Here is a 20,185-nt window from a genome sequence, read left to right on the forward strand (position 1 = left end):
TTCAGAAATGCAAAAAATTTGTGAATGCATACTGAGCTCCACAGAATAATATTAATGTATTTTTGGAAAGAGCCGGTGCTTTGCATATTCTCTTGATCGCAATTTCAATAATTTATTGTTTTTTTACAAAGCTTTTGGAATTGCAGACTATGAAACGTTTTTGTATTTGACTGAAAGCGACGTAGAAAAAATCTTCAAGGACGACTTTGTTACAAAATTAAAATTTCAGTCGAAGCTTAAGCCATTACAGAGACAAAATGTAAAATCTTGAAACCTTAGTATTTCCGAAGATTACATAATTAAATATTTTAGGAAACTTGAAGTTTTTGCATTCTACCACAACACCGGTTTCTAAGGAATTCCCTTTAGGGGCTGCGGACTTTGTAAGTATAGAATTTAAAAAAATATATCTGCTTATGAATTATATTTTCACATTTAATTTCTCAGGATTTAGAAAAATATTTATCAACGAAGACTGAAAGTTTGTTAAAACACTTCATTGTAGAAACGAATCCATCGATTTTAACACAAAGAGGCCAATCAAATATTATTGAAAATGCAGTAGAATTTTATACATCACGATCTAAATTAATGCAAGAAAAAGATTTTTTGTGCGTTGCAAATCAGATTTGTGCCAAATTTCCTGGAGAAAAAGTGGTAAGCTGACTAGTAAATTTATAAAGATTATGAAGATATTGTGAATATTGTGAATATTTTTTCTGTTTTTTGTACGAAGGGGATGGTCTTATACAATACCCGAAAAATACATGAAGAAACGTATTGTCATACCGGCATAATGTATTAGTTCCTTGTTATCCTTTTGAAACCAATTTGAAATTAAATTTTAAAACAATTACAGGAGGTTTATTACAACAAGAGCAGCAAATATCCAAGTGGAAAATTGTACCATTTCTATAAAAATTCAGTTGCACGCTTGCGCAAGGAAAGTTTGTTTCCTGCAAAAAGGACTGCATTTCAATCGCAATTCGATTATTTGCCCGAAGATATCGACGAGATTCCAAGTTCTTCAGCGACTGTCTTCGAAGATCACAAGGAGTGGCTCCGACATTTTTGTGAACCTTGGGTGGAGGTACAAAGACGTTGGGTGGAAACCATTGATTATCGCAGAATTAGCTTATCAAACAGTAAAGACAAAACAATAAACGAATTACTTCTTGAGTGGCCTTCCTACAAGAAAAGCTTTGGAAAAACTTTGGTGAGTGCAAAGCTCAGCTTTCAGATGCATACGTACATATTTGTTTAATGCAGTAATATTCGACTATAAAAGTAAAATATTTTATACTGAGTTTGCTAGGAGCAAAGTTAATTTATAAGTATTTTCCATTTAGTTTCACAATAGTATATTTTAGTTAATTTTAAAAATTTTTTTTTTTACTAAGATTTACGTGATGCTGCAATATTTGATCTTATGTCAGCTGAATTGCCTCCGACAGGGCTTATTAAATCGAAAAATAAACAATTTTGGAAGCCGTCAATCAGTGACTCTCAGCAACAATTTTTGCTAAGGGTGAACAGTTCCAACGATCTACAAACATCTCTAGAAAAACTTTCCCTGCATTTAAAGGAATATGCACTACAATTACAGCCGCTGGTAGTATTAATTTGTAATGAAGATACGGCTAATTTGCAGATAGTTGGAGTTTTTGACGATATAAAATACTCATACGCATCTGTTATTGAAGCAGTGTCCAATATTTTCAAACTGCATTATATTTTTAATCTGCTATATCAAAAGCAATGTGTTCACGTTTGGCAATTTATACAAAAATATTTTTTTGAGATAGATTCAAACAGTATTTCGGCTTGCGTAAATTTAACAATTCCAGCGTTTTCATAATGTTTATTTGCTTTTATGTAAAGACTGCCTAAAAGCTGTAAATGATTTAATCATACATTTAAAATATGTTCACAGCAAAGCACCATATGGACTATTTAAGTGTCAACAAGATAAATGTATACAATCGTTCTCAAGTATAAAAACCCTAAAAAGGCATTTAAATCATATTCACAGAAGCTCTGAAAATACAAACATATCCGAAACTAAACTTGTAAATATAAAACTTCCCGAAAATTGTAACAGCTCAAACGGAATTCTAAATACAAACATTTTTTTAATGAACCTCAAGTTTTAGATATTCAAAATACAAACGCATCAAAAAACTATGTCATAGATAGTATTTTTTTAGTTGATTCGTTGAAGCAAAAACTTTTACAATTCATTTCCTATATGTATGCTCAAAGCGACTTGACTACAAAACATGTACAAGAAATTATCTGTAACGTGACCAATCTTTTGGAGATTACACTTAATCCTCTACTAAATATTTCCAAAACTATTTCTGACCAGGAGGTTAGGGAAAGCGTGGAAAGTTTTATACATAATTTTTTGAATATGATTACCTTGTTTAAAAGTGAATACCAATTAACGAATTATTTACTACAAAATGAGTTCTTACAAAATCCAACACAATTCAATTTTGACTCCATAGTAACAGAAATAGTTTCAAAGGGGGTTGCATCAGTTGGTAGTAAAACGTTTGGGGGAACAATTCTTCCTCTACGTTTTCAGCTAAAAAAGTGTTTGAGCTACCTAATAATTTGACTAAGACTTTAGAGAGAATTGAAATGCTTATTCAGGATAATCTCTGCCATATCAATAGCTACTTTCAAGGCGAGTTATGGAAGGAAAAAGTATTGAAGTTTCCGAACAAGAAAGTGATTCCTTTTTTCTTGTACTACGATGACTTCGAAACGAATGACCCAATAGAAAGTCACACCGGAACTCAAAGTATATCGGCATTTTATTACTCTTTCCCTTCTGCAACTCCAGAGGAAGCCTCAAAACTGTCAGCAATATTTCCAGCTATGTTTGTTAAAGCGAAATATTTAAAAGAATTTGACATTAATACTGTATTAAGTCCGCTAGTTGAAGAACTAAAATTTCTGGATGAACACGGACTACCAATTAAAGTTAACTCAACATATGAAACTATTCATTTTGTACTAGGTTTAATTATTGGGGACAACTTAGCTTTGAATACGCTACTTGGATTTTCTCCGTCTTTTTCACATACCTTTTTCTGTCGGGTTTGTACAATGCCAAAGGCGGATACAAACATTTCAATTATTGAAAACTCTTTATTATTGCGTTTAGGAACTGACTTTGATCGGGATTTGACTGGCGACTCGTACAGCGAAACAGGAATAAAATTTGATTCGGTTTTTAACAAATTACTTTCATTTCACGCAGTCGATAACTTTTCGTTGATATAATGCACGATGTTTTTGAAGGTGTAATCAAATATGGATTAATTAATGCTATTAAGTATTTTGTGTTTAATAATTTTTTTCTTTACAAGATCTTAATAACCGCTCCATTTTTTTTTGATTATGGAAATATGGCTGGAAAAAATAAGGCAAAGGAAATTTCTCCACAAAACTTAAAAAATGGAAAATTAAAAATATGACTGCCCGTGAATCACTATTGTATTTAACATATTTTACTTGCTTCATTGGTGACTTAGTTCCATTAGGGAATAATGTATGGAAATATGTTTGTACACTTGAAGAAATGGTTCGTTTAATTTTATCCAATAAATTCACTGTTCAATATATAAGAACACTTAAGGACATAATAAAGCTGCACCACAGTCAATATACTAATGTGTTCAATGATTCTTTAAAACCCAAACACCATATATTGATTCAGTATCCGTCTATTGTAAGAAAATGTGGTCCCTTGAAAAATCTGTGGTGTATGCGGTTTGAGTCTAAAAACAAAGAAATTGTTAACTATGCACATACTTTTAGTTCTAGAAAAAATTTGTCATTTCTTTAGCAAAAAAATGTTGCTTTAAGTTTACAAATGTTATTTTAAACTATACAACTGAACCTACATTTAAATTTTCTTTGTTTAAAAACTCAAGTAAACCCTTGTATAAATTCGAGGAAATGTGTGAGGAAATTATAGGATTTCCAGAATATGGTGAAAGTATTGTATTTAAAAACACCTTGTATAGGCTGAATGATTATTTATACTACGACGACGATCTCTACAATATAGCCGATATTGTTAAAATAAGTGAATGTGTATACTTTATATTACAAAAAATAGAAATATCTGCAAGGGATCACCATTACATATGTTATTATATAAATAAATATACCACTTTTTATGAAAAAATAAACATTGCAAACCTAGAATGTAAGCCGCTACAAAAATTTCGTTTGCCAAATGGTAAAACGACATTCAAGCCTAATATGTTGTAATATTATTGATATTTCCACAGAAATAATATTCACATAAATGAGCATACTTTTACTATAACATATTTTTATTTAGTTGTTAATATTAATAAAAAAAAAATGAATTTGTATCTAAATTAAAAAAATAAAGTGTGCTAGAACCCTTGGTATAAAATATTTCGGTGTTTTATTAAGAAAAGGTTCACTAAGTTTAGGAAAACAATTGCTAGAGTATTCTAGTCCATATTAAGCAAATATTTACTTATTTAAAGAAGTAAAATTTTTACTTACTACAAGAAAATTATTTCTTAATAATTCTGCGTCTGCCAAGAAAAAAAAGCTTAATAAAAGAAAAAATTGTCTTAAATTTTGCAGCTAACGCAAGAAAAAACTGAAGTAATTTTAGTAAAAAAAGTCTTGATTATTTTAGTGCAAATCAAGACTGAAATAATAAAATGTTTGCTTATTTATTTAAAAGTAATAGGTACAGTTATTTTCTAAGATTTTCTTAATAATAAGAAAATATTTTCCAAGTTCAAAAACAAACCTCGATTTTCTTGTTTGTGCTTTGATTTTAGTAAAAAATTCTTTCCGTGTGAATATCTAAGTAAGTATTTTAAATTTTTTTTGATTACAACAACAAATTGGCTCCGCGGTATACCCCGGTTGATGTGTCGAGCTACCATATGCCTTCAATTAGCGCTGACGTGTGGTATGCCCCTCCCTTAAGCTTAAGCGGTTCCATTTCTAATGTCAAACGTTCCACCAGGCTTCCAAATATGGTACCTCATTTTAAATGCGCAGCGTCAATATTCACCCTGAACGGGGAAATCCTACTCCCTTATAAATTACTCATTTAAGATGTAAATTATGAGCTGACTCCCATGTAGGAGACTGTTCGGACTCCTATTTAGACTCACATAATGTATGAAATAAGGCTCACACCCCGACTTAAGTGTTTGCTAGGATTGAGTTGAGGTCATGCAAGTTTAGAAAAATAACTCAATAAGAGCTTATTTATATTCAGTTTCTCATGAATTCCCGTCAAAAAATTTTAGGATTGTTTATAGATAACTTTACCTATACGATACCTTAAAGAATGTTAGGCTATGGCGCACAGGGCCCGTACCGTCTGTTACGATCACGAATGAGAAAAAAATTTCACTCTTCGTTAAAATGATAAAATATTATGGATTTAGGGAGTTATCTTAGTCCCCTATTTCTCATTTTTCTTTAATTCGATGACCTGGTTACAGAGCTATTGCGATTTAAAAAATTTATTTCGATCACAGACCGTAAAACACGATACGGGCCCAGTTTTCTTCGCATCTTCAGGCTTTTTGAGAATAGACTTCCTTCGCTTCATACGTTGCATTATTCTCGATTCCATATGCTTGCATGTTTATATATGCCCACAACGGCCGTATTTAGCATTTGCACAGCTGAGGCCAATACTTGGTGGGGCCTCAACATCTTTACATTATCGATGTCTTGTAAAAAATATATATATATGTATATATATAAAAGTGATATTCTGGCTTCATAACAGAAATCCGTTACAGATCTCCCTGCGTTACTTACTCGTAGCCCTAGCGCAAAATTGCTGCTACAAAATACATGAAGTTGAATGGTGAATTGCGGCTAGCTTTTCAGATATAGGTTTATGTATCGCCATTATCCTAACTCGACATAGGTTGTTTTTTTCAAATTGCCACAGATATGTACATATTATCACAATTCATACTTTGAGGGATCTCACTGGAAGCGAGAGTAGTTACGAACGAGCATATTTCTTAACTTGAGAATTAAAAGGTGCTCAACAAATGAGTATTTTAATATGGCAACAAAAAGCTGTTTCTCATGTTGAGAAAAAGGTAGTTCTCAACTTGTACTCAAATGGAATTCTCTAATTGGACTCAAATGTAAGATTTCAAAACTGCAGACTTTTGTGCATGAAAATAAAATATACATAACTCTTCATCTTACTTAACTGGCGCTTAACCTTTTAAATGGTTCCGCTGGATATTTCCAACAAGGCGCGCAAGACGCTTTTTCGCTCTTAAACTCGTTTTCCACCTGGTCCTTCCAGCGGAGTGGGGGCTGCCCTCTTCCCCTGCTTCCATAGGCGGGTTCCGATAAAAACTTTCTTAGCCGGAGCGTCATCTTTCATTCGCAAAACATGGCCTAGACAGCGAAGCAGCTGCGTTTTAATTCGCTGGACTATGTTGATGTCTGCATAAAGCTAACTCTTGACTGACGCCAATCGAGAGCACCATGGGAGGTGAAGCGACACCTTTGGGCTTTTTTCGCTGCTCTATCTTCATGACTAAGAGCCATACATCAAGATATGTATAATGAGCGACTTTTAGAGCGTGATTTTTGTTCGTTGAGATAGGACTTTACTTTTCAATTGCCTACTCAGTCCAAAGTAGCACTCGTACTAACAAGTTATTATCCATTTCATTTCTAAAGTGACATTGTTTTCGCTGAAAATCTGGTTCCCAGATAGCCGAAGTCTTTCACAGTCTCATATTTATATCCCAGTGACGTGGTTGCCAAAACACGAACGAGCCGAGTCTTTGTTGGAAGCCAGTATGTACTTCGTATTTTTTTCATTTGCCACAACACACACTTTTTTGCCTCTTTATCTAATCCGACCAAGAAAGAACTCACGACACGTTTGTTAAGGCCAATTAATATCAATGTCATCAGCATACGTATACTTGTACTTGTACGCTCTTATAATAGAATGTGCCATCACGGCTCGATCTAGGATCTTCGGTGTGGTACACGAAGCTATCACTACACCACGTCGGCCGCGCATTGTGTTCAAGAAATCGCACGAAAGGAAGTCATCTTGTCCGAAGCCTCATTTGGTTTCGGATAGTAATATCGTGAGCCTTCTTCAGGATTTGGTGTATTGCGAAGGTCTGGTCGATGGTAGATTTACCAGGTCTGAAGTCACACTAATAAGGTACAATCAGTTCGTTGGCTTTAGGTTTCAGTCTTTCGCACAATGTGCAAGATATAACTTTATACGCGATATTAAGCAGGCTGATTGCACGGTAACTAGCGCGGTTTGCGCGATCCCCTTTCTTATTAGTTGAGCAGTTAAAACCTAAATTCCAATGTGGAGACATCCACTCATTCGACCATATTCTGCATAGGAGTTGATGCATGCTCTTTACCAACTCTTCGCAACCGTGTTTGAACAGCTCGGCGGATAGTCCGTCATTAACCGCCTTGTTATTCTTTAGCCGGAATATTTCCATTCTTACTTGGAAAGTGTTTGCCGATTAGGGTAACGGGTTCGTATTCTCCCTCGCTAGCTAGCAATGAGGAGAAGTGTTTGCTCCACAACTTAAACTCTGTACGAATGTTACCAGGTCGCCATAATCATTCTGCTGAAATCTGCTCGGTCTTGAAACCTTACATCATCCGTTGGATATTTCGGTAGAATTTTCGGATATTATTCCTGCCAGCCATCATTTTACGCAAAACGCTTTTATTTAATTGTCTGATCAACGCCCTAGATTGATGAGGAGTGTGATGACTAGTACCTAGGACCTACCTAATTATTTTCTATCTTTTAGTATTATTACTACTTAATGTAAGTATTGTTTTCAATAAAACCGTTTAACTAAAATTTTTTTTTTAATTTTTTTTCTACAACAACATCAACCGAAACAAACACCCTGACACCTGCTTACTATTAATTACACGAAAATTGTAGAACCTGAACTCGAATACTTCAAACTTTTTTGAGTTAATCGAGTAATTATACTAATCTGAGCAGAGCTCACAGAGTATATTAACTTTGTTCGCATAACGGTACCCCGTAATGGCATAAACTAATCGAGATAGATATAGACTTCTATATATCAAAATGATCTGGGCGAAAAAAGAAATTCATGCCATGTCCGTCCTCCCCTCCGTCCATCTGTCCGTAAACACGATAACTTGAGTAAATTTTTAGGTATCTTGATGAAATTTGGTATGTAGGTTCCGGAGCACTCATCTCAAATCGCTATTCAAAATGAACGATATCGGACTATAACCACGCCCACTTTTTTGATATCGAAAATTTCGAAAAACTGCACGGAAAAAAATATTTTTCTCAAATCTAGAAAAAAAATTTCTTATTCTCAAATTAGTAAATTATTGGAGAAATAGTCAAAATTGACTTGATTTTCACTGAAATTAATAAAACACGTTTACTTTAAATAAGAAAATGTTTTTCCTAATAAAAAACAGAAACAAAAACCACGAAGAAAAAATGCTAAAAAAAGTGTTAAATAAACAGGAAATTATTTTCTTCAATTTACTTAAACTAAGAAAAGATCTTTGCTTATGCTGAGAAAAAAAAAAGAAAATAATTGATTGGCAAAAAACAATAAAATCTATGGAGGAAGAACCGTTGGAAAATTTGAGAATTATCAAGAAAATATTTTCTTCAAATTTCTTAGTTTATATTCGGGAATAATCGCCAGGAACAATAACAAATTGCAACAGAAGCTTGAAAATAATTAAGAAAATATTTTCTTTAATTAAGTCAAATATTTCTTGATGCATTCGCAGCGCCTATTATGTTTCCTCGTCTCTCATTGGATATTCAAGCCGATGGAACTAGTCATAGTAACGGGATTTTTCAAGAACGAAATAATATTTCCACCAAATATTAATACAGTTACCTTAATTTTTTTTGGAATTCCCAATTTAGATTGATGCCGTGCGTGCGATGAGCGAGGATTTGTATTTGTACATATGGGTACTTCCATCGTAACTCCTATCATAAATTTTAACAGCATGTGCTGATTGAATTTTTAGCATTAAGTTTTAGTTGCCCTGTAACTATGAAGCATTAGGGTCAACTACAATTTCCCCGCTTTTAAGAATTATGAAAAAAAAATTTAAATTTCCCCCATACAAATATACACAACAAAGTTTATATCAAAAATTAAAGTTTTTCGCTACTTAATTGGAAATTAAAATTGTAGAAAAATCTCTACAATTCACCACATGGGTTTGGGTCTAGAAAATGTAGAAAGCGTAAAAAATATTTTTTATGTGTATTTTGTTGTAGCAAGTAGAAAACTTTTGACAGTAATGTGGAAACTACGCTTTCTACGAAAATTAAATTCAGAGAATTAACTAATTGCATACACAACTTTTTTCTAGGCTGTAATTTCTGAGCAATCGTTTAACCATTACAGTTTTTTTTTACGAAAAAATAAAAAAATAAATATAACTTATATATATAATAAATATAACTTATATACATAAATATACATATTTTACATTTTGTAAGGCAGAATTTAAAAGCCGTACTTTTTTTCCAATTATTTTTAATTGACGTAATTCTCTGTTTTATTAGAAAAAATAAGCTTTCACCGAAGAAAATCGTAAGATAAATACGAAAGTTATAAACGATGAAATAAATATATCCACATTTCGTTATGTATGAACAGGGCATCATTCTTTATTGCAAACCAAAAACCAGACGCTTAAATTTCCACTCCGCAGCCTGGATACCAAAATTACAAGCAGTGATAGGTTTTTCTCCCTACGTTCTTTAATTATTGGCAACTCTATCAAACGATAAACTTCAGTTACTGTTTGCTTTTTAGTTTATGAAGACGTTTTTTAGACCAACAAGTGCATAATTAATAGAAATAAAAATAATGTCTGATGTTTTGCTTAAAACGCTTAGTGAGTGGAAATTGGAAAATCTTTATGAATATTTAAGTTGTAAGTTATTTAACTAAAATTACGGCCTTCCCCAAAATTGCATTAATATTAAGACAACGATTTATTGCAGAAACAAATATGTACTCCTCGCAATGCTAAAGGAACTTGCTGTTTGTGTATGTTTGAAATTTTCAGAAATGCAAAAAATTGGTGAATGCATACTGAGCTCCACAGAATAATATTAATGCATTTTTGGAAAGAGCCGGTGCTTTGCATATTCTCTTGATCGCTATTTCAATAATTTATTGTTTTTTTACAAAGCTTTTGGAGTTGCAGACTATGAAAAGTTTTTGTATTTGACTGAAAGCGACGTAGAAAAAATCTTCAAGGACGACTTTGGTACAAAATTAAAATTCCAGTCGAAGCTTAAGCCATTACAGAGACAAAATGTAAAATCTTGAAACCTTAGTATTTCCGAAGATTACATAATTAAATATTTTAGGAAACTTGTGAGATAAAAAATATAATTGCACGCATAGAAAGCCAGCTTCAAAAGTTTTTGCATTCTACCACAACACCGGTTTCCAAGGAATTCCCTTTAGGGGCTGCGGACTTTGTAAGTATAGAATTTAAAAAAATATATCTGCTTTTGAATTATATTTTCACATTTAATTTCTCAGGATTTAGAAAACTATTTATCAACGAAGACTGAAAGTTTGTTAAAACACTTCATTGTGGAAACGAATCCATCGATTTTAACACAAAGAGGCCGATCAAATATTATTGAAAATGCAGTAGAATTTTATACATCACGATCTAAATTAATGCGAGAAAAAGATTTTTTGTGCGTTGCAAATCAGATTTGTGCCAAATTTCCTGGAGAAAAAGTGGTAAGCTGACTAGTAAATTTATAAAGATTATGAAGATATTGTGAATATTGCTGAAGCCGATATGACACTATGTTTTTTTCATGTATTTTTGGGGCATTTTTTCTGTTTTTTGTACGAAGGTGATGGTCTTATACAATACCCGAAAAATACATGAAGAAACGTAGTGTTATACCGGCATAATGTATTAGTTCCTTGTTATCCTTTTGAAACCAATTTGAAATTAAATTTTAAAACAATTACAGGAGGTTTATTACAACAAGAGCAGCAAATATCCAAGTGGAAAATTGTACCATTTCTATAAAAATTCAGTTGCACGCTTGCGCAAGGAAAGTTTGTTTCCTGCAAAAAGGACTGCATTTCAATCGCAATTCGATTATTTGCCCGAAGATATCGAAGAGATTCCAAGTTCTTCAGCGACTGTCTTCGAAGATCACAAGGAGTTGCTCCGACATTTTTGTGAACCTTGGGAGGAGGTACAAAGACGTTGGGTTGAAACCATTGATTATCGCAGAATTAGCTTATCCTACAAGAAAAGCTTTGGAAAAACTTTGGTGAGTGCAAAGCTCAGCTTTCAGATGCATACGTACATATTTGTTTAATGCAGTAATATTCGACTATAAAAGTATAATATTTTATACTGAGTTTGCTAGGAGCAAAGTTAATTTCTAAGTATTTTCCATTTGCATTAGCTTTGAATAATGAATGCATTAAACATCATTTCGAATTTGTATTAACCAACCAACTCTGAATAACAACTGACAACTAAATTTTTATTTTAACTCACTTATGAAATTGCAGATAGACATAGACTTCAACAAAATAAGCTACGGTAATTGCTATGGGCTACATGTTAAATGGGAATCATTTATTGAAGTGTTTATGTGCAAAGATCAGAGTTTTATCAAGGACAAGCACAACTTAGAATTGTTTTCAATACTTTGTGATATAACTAACAAAGTTAGTTTCACAATAGTATATTTTAATTAATTTTAATAATTTTTTTTTTACTAAGATTTACGTGATGCTGCAATATTTGATCTTATGTCAGCTGTATTGCCTCCGACAGGGCTTATTAAATCGAAAAATAAACAATTTTGGAAGCCGTCAATCAGTGACTCTCAGCAACAATTTTTGCTAAGGGTGAACAGTTCCAACGATCTACAAACATCTCTAGAAAGACTATCCCTGCATTTAAAGGAATATGGACTACAATTACAGCCGCTAGTAGTATTAATTTGTAATCAAGATACGGCTAATTTGCAGATAGTTGGAGTATTTGACGATATAAAATACTCATACGCATCTGTTATTGAAGCAGTGTCCAATATTTTCAAATTGCTTTATATTTTTAATCTTCAATATCAAAAGCAATGTGTTCACGTTTGGCAATTTATACAAAAATATTTTTTTGGGATAGATTCAAACAGTATTTCGGCTTGCGTAAATTTAACAATTCCAGTATTTTCATAATGTTTATTTGCTTTGTATGTAAAGACTGCCTAAAAACTGTAAATGATTTAATCATATATTTATAATATGTTCACCGCAAAAAACCATATGGACTATTTAAGTGTCAACAAGATAAATGTATACAATCGTTCTCAAGTATGAAAACCCTAAAAAGGCATTTAAATCATATTCACAGAAGCTCTGAAAATACAAACATATCAAGTTTTAGATATTCAAAATACAAACGCATCAAAAAACTATGTCATAGATAGTATTTTTTTAGTTGATTCGTTGAAGCAAAAACTTTTACAATTCATTTCCTATATGTATGCTCAAAGCGACTTGACTACAAAACATGTACAAGAAATTATCTGTAACGTGACCAATCTTGTGGAGATTACACTTAATCCTCTTCTAAATATTTCCAAAACTATTTCTGACCAGGAGGTTAGGGAAAGCGTGGAAAGTTTTATACATAATTTTTTGAATATGATTACCTTGTTTAAAAGTGAATACCAATTAACGAATTATTTACTACAAAATGAGTTCTTACAAAATCCAACACAATTCAATTTTGACTCCATAGTAACAGAAATAGTTTCAAAGGGGGTTGCATCAGTTGGTAGTAAAACGTTTGGGGGAACAATTCTTCCTCTACGTTTTCAGCTAAAAAGTGTTTGAGCTACCTAATATGTTGACTAAGACTTTAGAGAGAATTGAAATGCTTATTCAGGATAATCTCTGCCATATCAATAGCTACTTTCAAGGCGAGTTATGGAAGGAAAAAGTATTGAAGTTTCCGAACAAGAAAGTGATTCCTTTTTTCTTGTACTACGTTGACTTCGAAACGAGTGACCCAATAGGAAGTCACACCGGAACTCAAAGTTTATCGGCATTTTATTACTCTTTCCCTTCTGCAAGTCCAGAGGAAGCCTCAAAACTGTCAGCAATATTTCCAGCTATGTTTGTTAAAGCGAAATATTTAAAAGAATTTGACATTAATACTGTATTAAGTCCGCTAGTTGAAGAACTAAAATTTCTGGAAGAACACGGACTACCAATTAAAGTTAACTCAACATATGAAACTATTCATTTTGTACTAGGTTTAATTATTGGGGACAACTTAGCTTTGAATACGCTACTTGGATTTTCTCCGTCTTTTTCACATACCTTTTTCTGTCGGTTTTGTACAATGCCAAAGGCTGATACAAACATTTCAATTATTGAAAACTCTTTATTATTGCATTTAGGAACTGACTTTGATCGAGATTTGACTGGCGACTCGTACAGCGAAACAGGAATAAAATTTGATTCGGTTTTTAACAAATTACTTTCATTTCACGCAGTCGATAACTTTTCGTTGATATAATGCACGATGTTTTTGAAGGTGTAATCAAATATGGATTAATTAATGCTATTAAGTATTTTGGGTTTAATAATTTTTTTCTTTACAAGATCTTAATAACCGCTCCATTTTTTTTTGATTATGGAAATATGGCTGGAAAAAATAAGGCAAAGGAAATTTCTCCACAAAACTTAAAAAATGGAAAATTAAAAACATGACTGCCCGTGAATCACTATTGTATTTAACATATTTTACTTGCTTCATTGGTGACTTAGTTCCATTAGGGAATAATGTATGGAAATATGTTTGTACACTTGAAGAAATGGTTCGTTTAATTTTATCCAATAAATTCACTGTTCAATATATAAGAACACTTAAAGACATAATAAAGCTGCATCACAGTCAATATACTAATGTGTTCAATGATTCTTTAAAACCCAAACACTATCCGTCTATTGTAAGAAAATGTGGTCCCTTGAAAAATCTGTGGTGTATGCGGTTTGAGTCTAAAAACAAAGAAATTGTTAACTATGCACATACTTTTAGTTCTAGAAAAAATTTGTCATTTCTTTAGCAAAAAAATGTTGCTTTAAGTTTACAAATGTTATTTTAAACTATACAACTGAACCTACATTTACATTTACTTTGTCTAAAAACTCAAGTAAACCCTTGTATAAATTCGAGGAAATGTGTGAGGAAATTATAGAATTTCCAGAATATGGTGAAAGTATTGTATTTAAAAATACCTTGTATAGGCTGAATGATTATTTATACTACGACGACGATCTCTACAATATAGCCGATATTGTTAAAATAAGTGAATGTGTATACTTTATATTACAAAAAATAGAAATATCTGCAAGGGATCACCATTACATATGTTATTATATAAATAAATATACCACTTTTTATAAAAATATAAACAATGCAAACCTAGAATGTAAGCCGCTACAAAAATTTCGTTTGCCAAATGGTAAAACGGCATTCAAGCCTAATATGTTGTAATATTATTGATATTCCCACAGAAATAATATTCACATAAATGAGCATACTTTTACTATAACATATTTTTTATACTCAGTTGAGCAGAGCTCACAGAGTATATTAAGTTTGATTGGATAACGGTTGGTTGTACATATATAAAGGAATCGAGATAGATATAGACTTCCATATATCAAAATAATCAGGATTGAAAAAAAATTTGATTGAGCCATGTCCGTCCGTCCGTCCGTCCGTCCGTTAACACGATAACTTGAGTAAATTTTGAGGTATCTTGATGAAATTTGGTATGTAGGTTCCTGAGCACTCATCTCAGATCGCTATTTAAAATGAACGATATCGGACTATAACCACGCCCACTTTTTCGATATCGAAAATTTCGAAAAACCGAAAAAGTGCGATAATTCATTACAAAAGACCGATAAATCGACGAAACTTGGTAGATGAGTTGAACTTATGACGCAAAATAGAAAATTGGTAAAATTTTGGACAATGGGCGTGGCACCGCCCACTTTTAAAAGAAGGTAATTTAAAATTTTTGCAAGCTGTAATTTGGCAGTCGTTGAAGATATCATGATGAAATTTGGCAGGAACGTTACTCTTATTACCATATGTGCGCTTATTAAAAATTAGCAAAATCGGAGAAGGACCACGCCCACTTTTAAAAAAAAAATATTTTTAAAGTAAAATTTTAACAAAAAATTTAATATCTTTACAGTATATAAGTAAATTATGTCAAGATTCAACTCCAGTAATGATATGGTGCAACAAAATACAAAAATAAAAGAAAATTTAAAAATGGGCGTGGCTCCGCCCTTTTCCTTTTAATTTGTCTAGGATACTTTTAACGCCATAAGTCGAAGAAAAATTAACCAATCCTTTTGAAATTTGGTAGGGGCATAGATTTTATGGCATTAACGGTTTTCTGTGAAAATGGGCGAAATCGGTTGATGTCACGCCCAGTTTTTATACACAGTCGTCCGTTTGTCCTTCCGCATGGCCGTTAACACGATAACTTGAGCAAAAATCGATATATCTTTACTAAACTCAGTTCACGTACTTATCTGAACTCACTTTATCTTGGTATGAAAAATGAACGAAATCCGACTATGACCACGCCCACTTTTTCGATATCGAAAATTACGAAAAATGAAAAAGATGCCATAATTCTATACCAAATACGAAAAAAGGGATGAAATATGTTAAGGTAATTGGATTGTTTTATTGACGCGAAATATAACTTTAGAAAAAACTTTATAAAATGGTTGTGACACCTACCATATTAAGTAGAAGAAAATGAAAAAGTTCTGCAGGGCGAAATAAAAAACCCTTAAAATCTTGGCAGGTATTACATATATAAAGAAATTAGCGGTATCCAACAGATGACGTTCTGGGTCACCCTGGTCCACATTTTGGTCGATATTTGGAAAACGCCTTCACATATACAACTACCACCACTCCCTTTTAAAACTCTCATTAATACCTTTAATTTGATACCCATATCGTACAAACTCATTCTAGAGTCACCCCTGGTCCACCTTTATTGCGATATTTCGAAAAGGCGAAGACCTATAGAATAAAGCCCACTCCCTTTTAAAAATACTCATTAACACCTTTCATTTGATACCCATATCGTACAAACAAAATCTAGAGTCACCCCTGGTCCAGAAAGGCCTACTTCCTCTTAAAATACTCATTAACTCCTTTCGTTTGATACCCATATTGCACAAACGAATTCTAGAGTCACCCCTGGCCCACCTTTATGGCGATATCTCGAAACGGCGTCCACCTATGGATCTAAGGATTACTCCCTTTTAAAATACTCATTAACACCTTTTTTCACCTGGTCCATCTTTATGGCGATATCTCGAAAAGGCGTCCACCTATAGAATTAAGGCTCACTCCCTCTTAAAATACTCATTAACTCCTTTCGTTTGATACCCATATTGCACAAACGAATTCTAGAGTCACCCCTGGTCCACCTTTATCGCGATATCTCGAAAAGGGGTCCACCTATAGAACTAAGCCCCACGCCCTTTTAAAATAATCATTAACACCTTTCATTTGATACCCATATCATACAAACAAATTCTAAAGTCACCCCTGGTCCACCTTTATGGCGATATCTCGAAAAGGCGAACACCTATAAAACGAAGGCCCACTCCCTTTTAAAAATACTCATTAACACCTTTCATTTGATACCCATATCGTACAAACAAAGTCTAGAGTCACCCCTGGTCCACCTTTATTGCGATACCTCGAAAATGCGTCCACCTATAGAACTAAGGCCCACTCCCTTTTAAAATACTCATTAACTCCTTTCGTTTGATGCCCATATTGTGCAAACAAATTCTAGGGTCACCCCTGGTCCACCTTTATGGCGATATCTCGAAACGGCGTCCACCTATAGAACTAAGGCTCACTACCTTTTAAAATACTCACTAACACCTTTCGTTTGATGCCCATATTGTGCAAACAAATTCTAGGGTCACCCCTGGTCCACTTTTATTGCGATACCTCGAAAATGCGTCCACCTATAGAACTAAGGCCCACTCCCTTTTAAAATACTCATTAACTCCTTTCGTTTGATACCCATATTGCACAAACGAATTCTAGAGTCACCCCTGGCCCACCTTTATGGCGATATCTCGAAACGGCGTCCACCTATAGAACTAAGGCTCACTCCCTTTTAAAATACTCACTAACACCTTTCTTTGATGCCCATATTGTGCAAACAAATTCTAGGGTCACCCCTGGTCCACCTTTATGGCGATATCTCGAAACGGCGTCCACCTATAGAACTAAGGCTCACTCCCTTTTAAAATACGCACCAACACCTTTCATTTGATACCCATATCGTACAAACAAAGTCTAGAGTCACCCCTGGTCCACCTTTATTGCGATACCTCGAAAATGCGTCCACCTATAGAACTAAGGCCCACTCCCTTTTAAAATACTCATTAACTCCTTTCGTTTGATACCCATATTGCACAAACGAATTCTAGAGTCACCCCTGGCCCACCTTTATGGCGATATCTCGAAACGGCGTCCACCTATAGAACTAAGGCTCACTCCCTTTTAAAATACTCACTAACACCTTTCGTTTGATGCCCATATTGTGCAAACAAATTCTAGGGTCACCCCTGGTCCACCTTTATGGCGATATCTCGAAACGGCGTCCACCTATGGAACTAAGGATTACTCCCTTTTAAAATGCTCATTAACACCTTTCATTTGATACCCATATCGTACAAACGCATTCTAGAGCCACCCCTGGTCCATCTTTACGGCGATATCTCGAAAAGGCGTCCATCTATAGAACTTAGGTCCACGCCCTTTTAAAATACTCATTAATACCTTTCATTTGATACCCATATCGTACAAACGCATTCTAGAGTCAACCCTGATCCACCTTTATGGCTATATCCCTAAATGGCGTCCACCTATAGAACTATGGCCCACTCCCTCATAAAATACTCTTTAATGCCTTTCATTTGATACACATGTCATACAAACACATTCCAGGGTTTCCCTCGGTTCATTTTCCTACATGGTTATTTTCCCTTATGTTGTCACCATAACTCTCAACTGAGTATGTAATGTTCGGTTACACCCGAACTTAACCTTCCTTACTTGTTTTATTTAGTTGTTAATATTAATAAAACAAAATGAATTTGTAACTAAATTAAAAAAATAAAGTGTGCTAGAACTGCTGGGTATAAAATATTTCGGTGTTTTATTAAGAAAAGGTTCACTAAGTTTAGGAAAACAATTGCTAGAGTATTCTAGTCCATATTAAGCAAATATTTACTTATTTAAAGAAGTAAAATTTTTATTTACTACAAGAAAATTATTTCTTAATAATTCTGCGTCTGCCAAGAAAAAAAAGCTTAATAAAAAAAAAAAATTTCTTAAATTTTGCAGCTAACGCAAGAAAAAACTGGAGTAATTTTAGTAAAAAAAGTCTTGATTATTTTAGTGCAAATCAAGACTGAAATAAGAAAATGTTTGCTTATTTATTTAAAAGTAAGAGGTACAGTTATTTTCTAAGATTTTCTTAATAATAAGAAAATATTTTCCAAGTTCGAAAACAAACCTCGATTTTCTTGTTTGTGCTTTGATTTTAGTAAAAAATTCTTTCCGTGTATAAGAGGATCTTCCATGTAAATAAGTATAATACAAGACGAAGATGAGGATAAAAAACGAATTGATGTCACTCTCAGCATTTCTGGTTACTGTTCTGCGTTATCAGCTGTCTGTATGCGTGGGCAACTCCACCGTCAGTGTCGGACTTGAAATTCATGCGATTTTCGTTGTGAGTGCCGATAATATACAACATCTCATTTCAGTCCTGAAGATGATTTCAAATTGAAATCGAAATATCGACCTAAATACAACACTAAATATATACAACAAGTGTGTGTATTTTATTTAATGTGTGGCCTAGAGCTCGTTTAAGATTATTAAAATTTTTTTAATTTTTAATTTAATTTAAGATAAAAGATAAATAAAAAATTTTTATGATTACAAAAATTAAAAAAGAAATTAAAAAGTAAGGAAAATAAAGTAAATTGGAATGCCAAAATGTTTTTCGAAAAATCCCATCAAGTGGGATAAAAATGCAACATGAGAATTAGAAACTAGAGATTATCAAAGAAAACTAATTTGGTTAAGGAAATTTTGGAACTCCATAGGTACGGACAGAGAGCCTACCATGTAAGACGTAAAAAATCCATCAACCATAGAAAAAAGAAATAATGTCAATGTTAGAACAATATTCTCCAAATAGGCATTAATTAATAAATAAATAAAACCTAAAAATTTTAAAATTCAAATTTTGAATACATTAAATACCAGAAAAATAGAGAAAAATTCTCGAAAATTGTCATAGTGGAAATGATACAATGGGAAGATATTGTCAGTACAATAACAGAAGAAAACACAAAAGCTGACAAATCATACAAATGCATTAACAAAAATACTACACTAAAAACAGAAACAGTAGAAAAAGTATTTAAATATCATTTTAGAATCGCTAAACAATATAGGACAGGTAATAAACAAAGTACACCATATCCTTTCAAAAGACCACCAAAGGAAGCATACCATATTTTTCTAACGTACGAGATAAATTGGTATCTTCTTTGGGAAGACATGGTATAGAAATAACAATACCAACCACAGTAGAGGAAATACTTCATTTCAACTCAATTATATCAGAACCCTCTCGTAGCCAGACTCCATAATCTGAAGAACACAAACCATTAGATATCCCAATTATAAACATTACAATGGCACAAACCGTAGAAGAATTTATTAAAACTGCTTCATCAGTGCTACCAGAGTTTGATGGTAAGCCAGAAAATTTGCACAGCTTTCTAAACACTCTTGATATATTGGAACAAATCAAAGATTATCATGAAGCTTTGGCGATAAATATGATAAAAACTAACTTGAAAGGTACAGCAAGAAATTTCATTAGCAACGAAAACACAATTAACTAAATAAAATTAAAGCTGAAAACGGCTATAAAAGGCGAATCGGTAAA

General features: G+C 33.1%; 2 protein-coding genes across 9 annotated transcripts in view; one reads left to right on the plus strand and one right to left on the minus strand.

Moving 5' to 3' along the window:
- LOC137236868 (uncharacterized) overlaps positions 1 to 20,185 on the minus strand; it is a 1,561,671-nt gene that overhangs the window by 53,941 nt on the left and 1,487,545 nt on the right. The window lies entirely within an intron of this gene.
- LOC137236870 (uncharacterized) lies at positions 10,175 to 14,412 on the plus strand. The gene is made up of 6 exons (XM_067759930.1): positions 10,175 to 10,403; positions 10,457 to 10,570; positions 10,635 to 10,844; positions 11,087 to 11,395; positions 11,643 to 11,801; positions 11,857 to 14,412. The coding sequence occupies exons 3-6, from the start codon at positions 10,779 to 10,781 to the stop codon at positions 11,980 to 11,982; spliced, it is 660 nt and encodes a 219-aa protein (XP_067616031.1). The 5' UTR covers positions 10,175 to 10,403; positions 10,457 to 10,570; positions 10,635 to 10,778; the 3' UTR covers positions 11,983 to 14,412.

Source organism: Eurosta solidaginis, chromosome 1, assembly GCF_040869045.1.
Source record: "Eurosta solidaginis isolate ZX-2024a chromosome 1, ASM4086904v1, whole genome shotgun sequence".
In the NCBI taxonomy this organism is placed as follows: Eukaryota; Metazoa; Arthropoda; class Insecta; order Diptera; family Tephritidae; genus Eurosta; species Eurosta solidaginis.

Bases quoted from the DNA above. Each gene is read 5' to 3' on its own strand.
- LOC137236870 (XM_067759930.1), top strand. From the start codon at position 10,779: ATGCGAGAAAAAGATTTTTTGTGCGTTGCAAATCAGATTTGTGCCAAA. The intron at 11,396-11,642 runs GTGAGTGCAAAG...ATGAAATTGCAG, and splicing joins AAAGCTTTGGAAAAACTTTG to ATAGACATAGACTTCAACAA. The intron at 11,802-11,856 runs GTTAGTTTCACA...TTTTTTACTAAG, and splicing joins TTTGTGATATAACTAACAAA to ATTTACGTGATGCTGCAATA.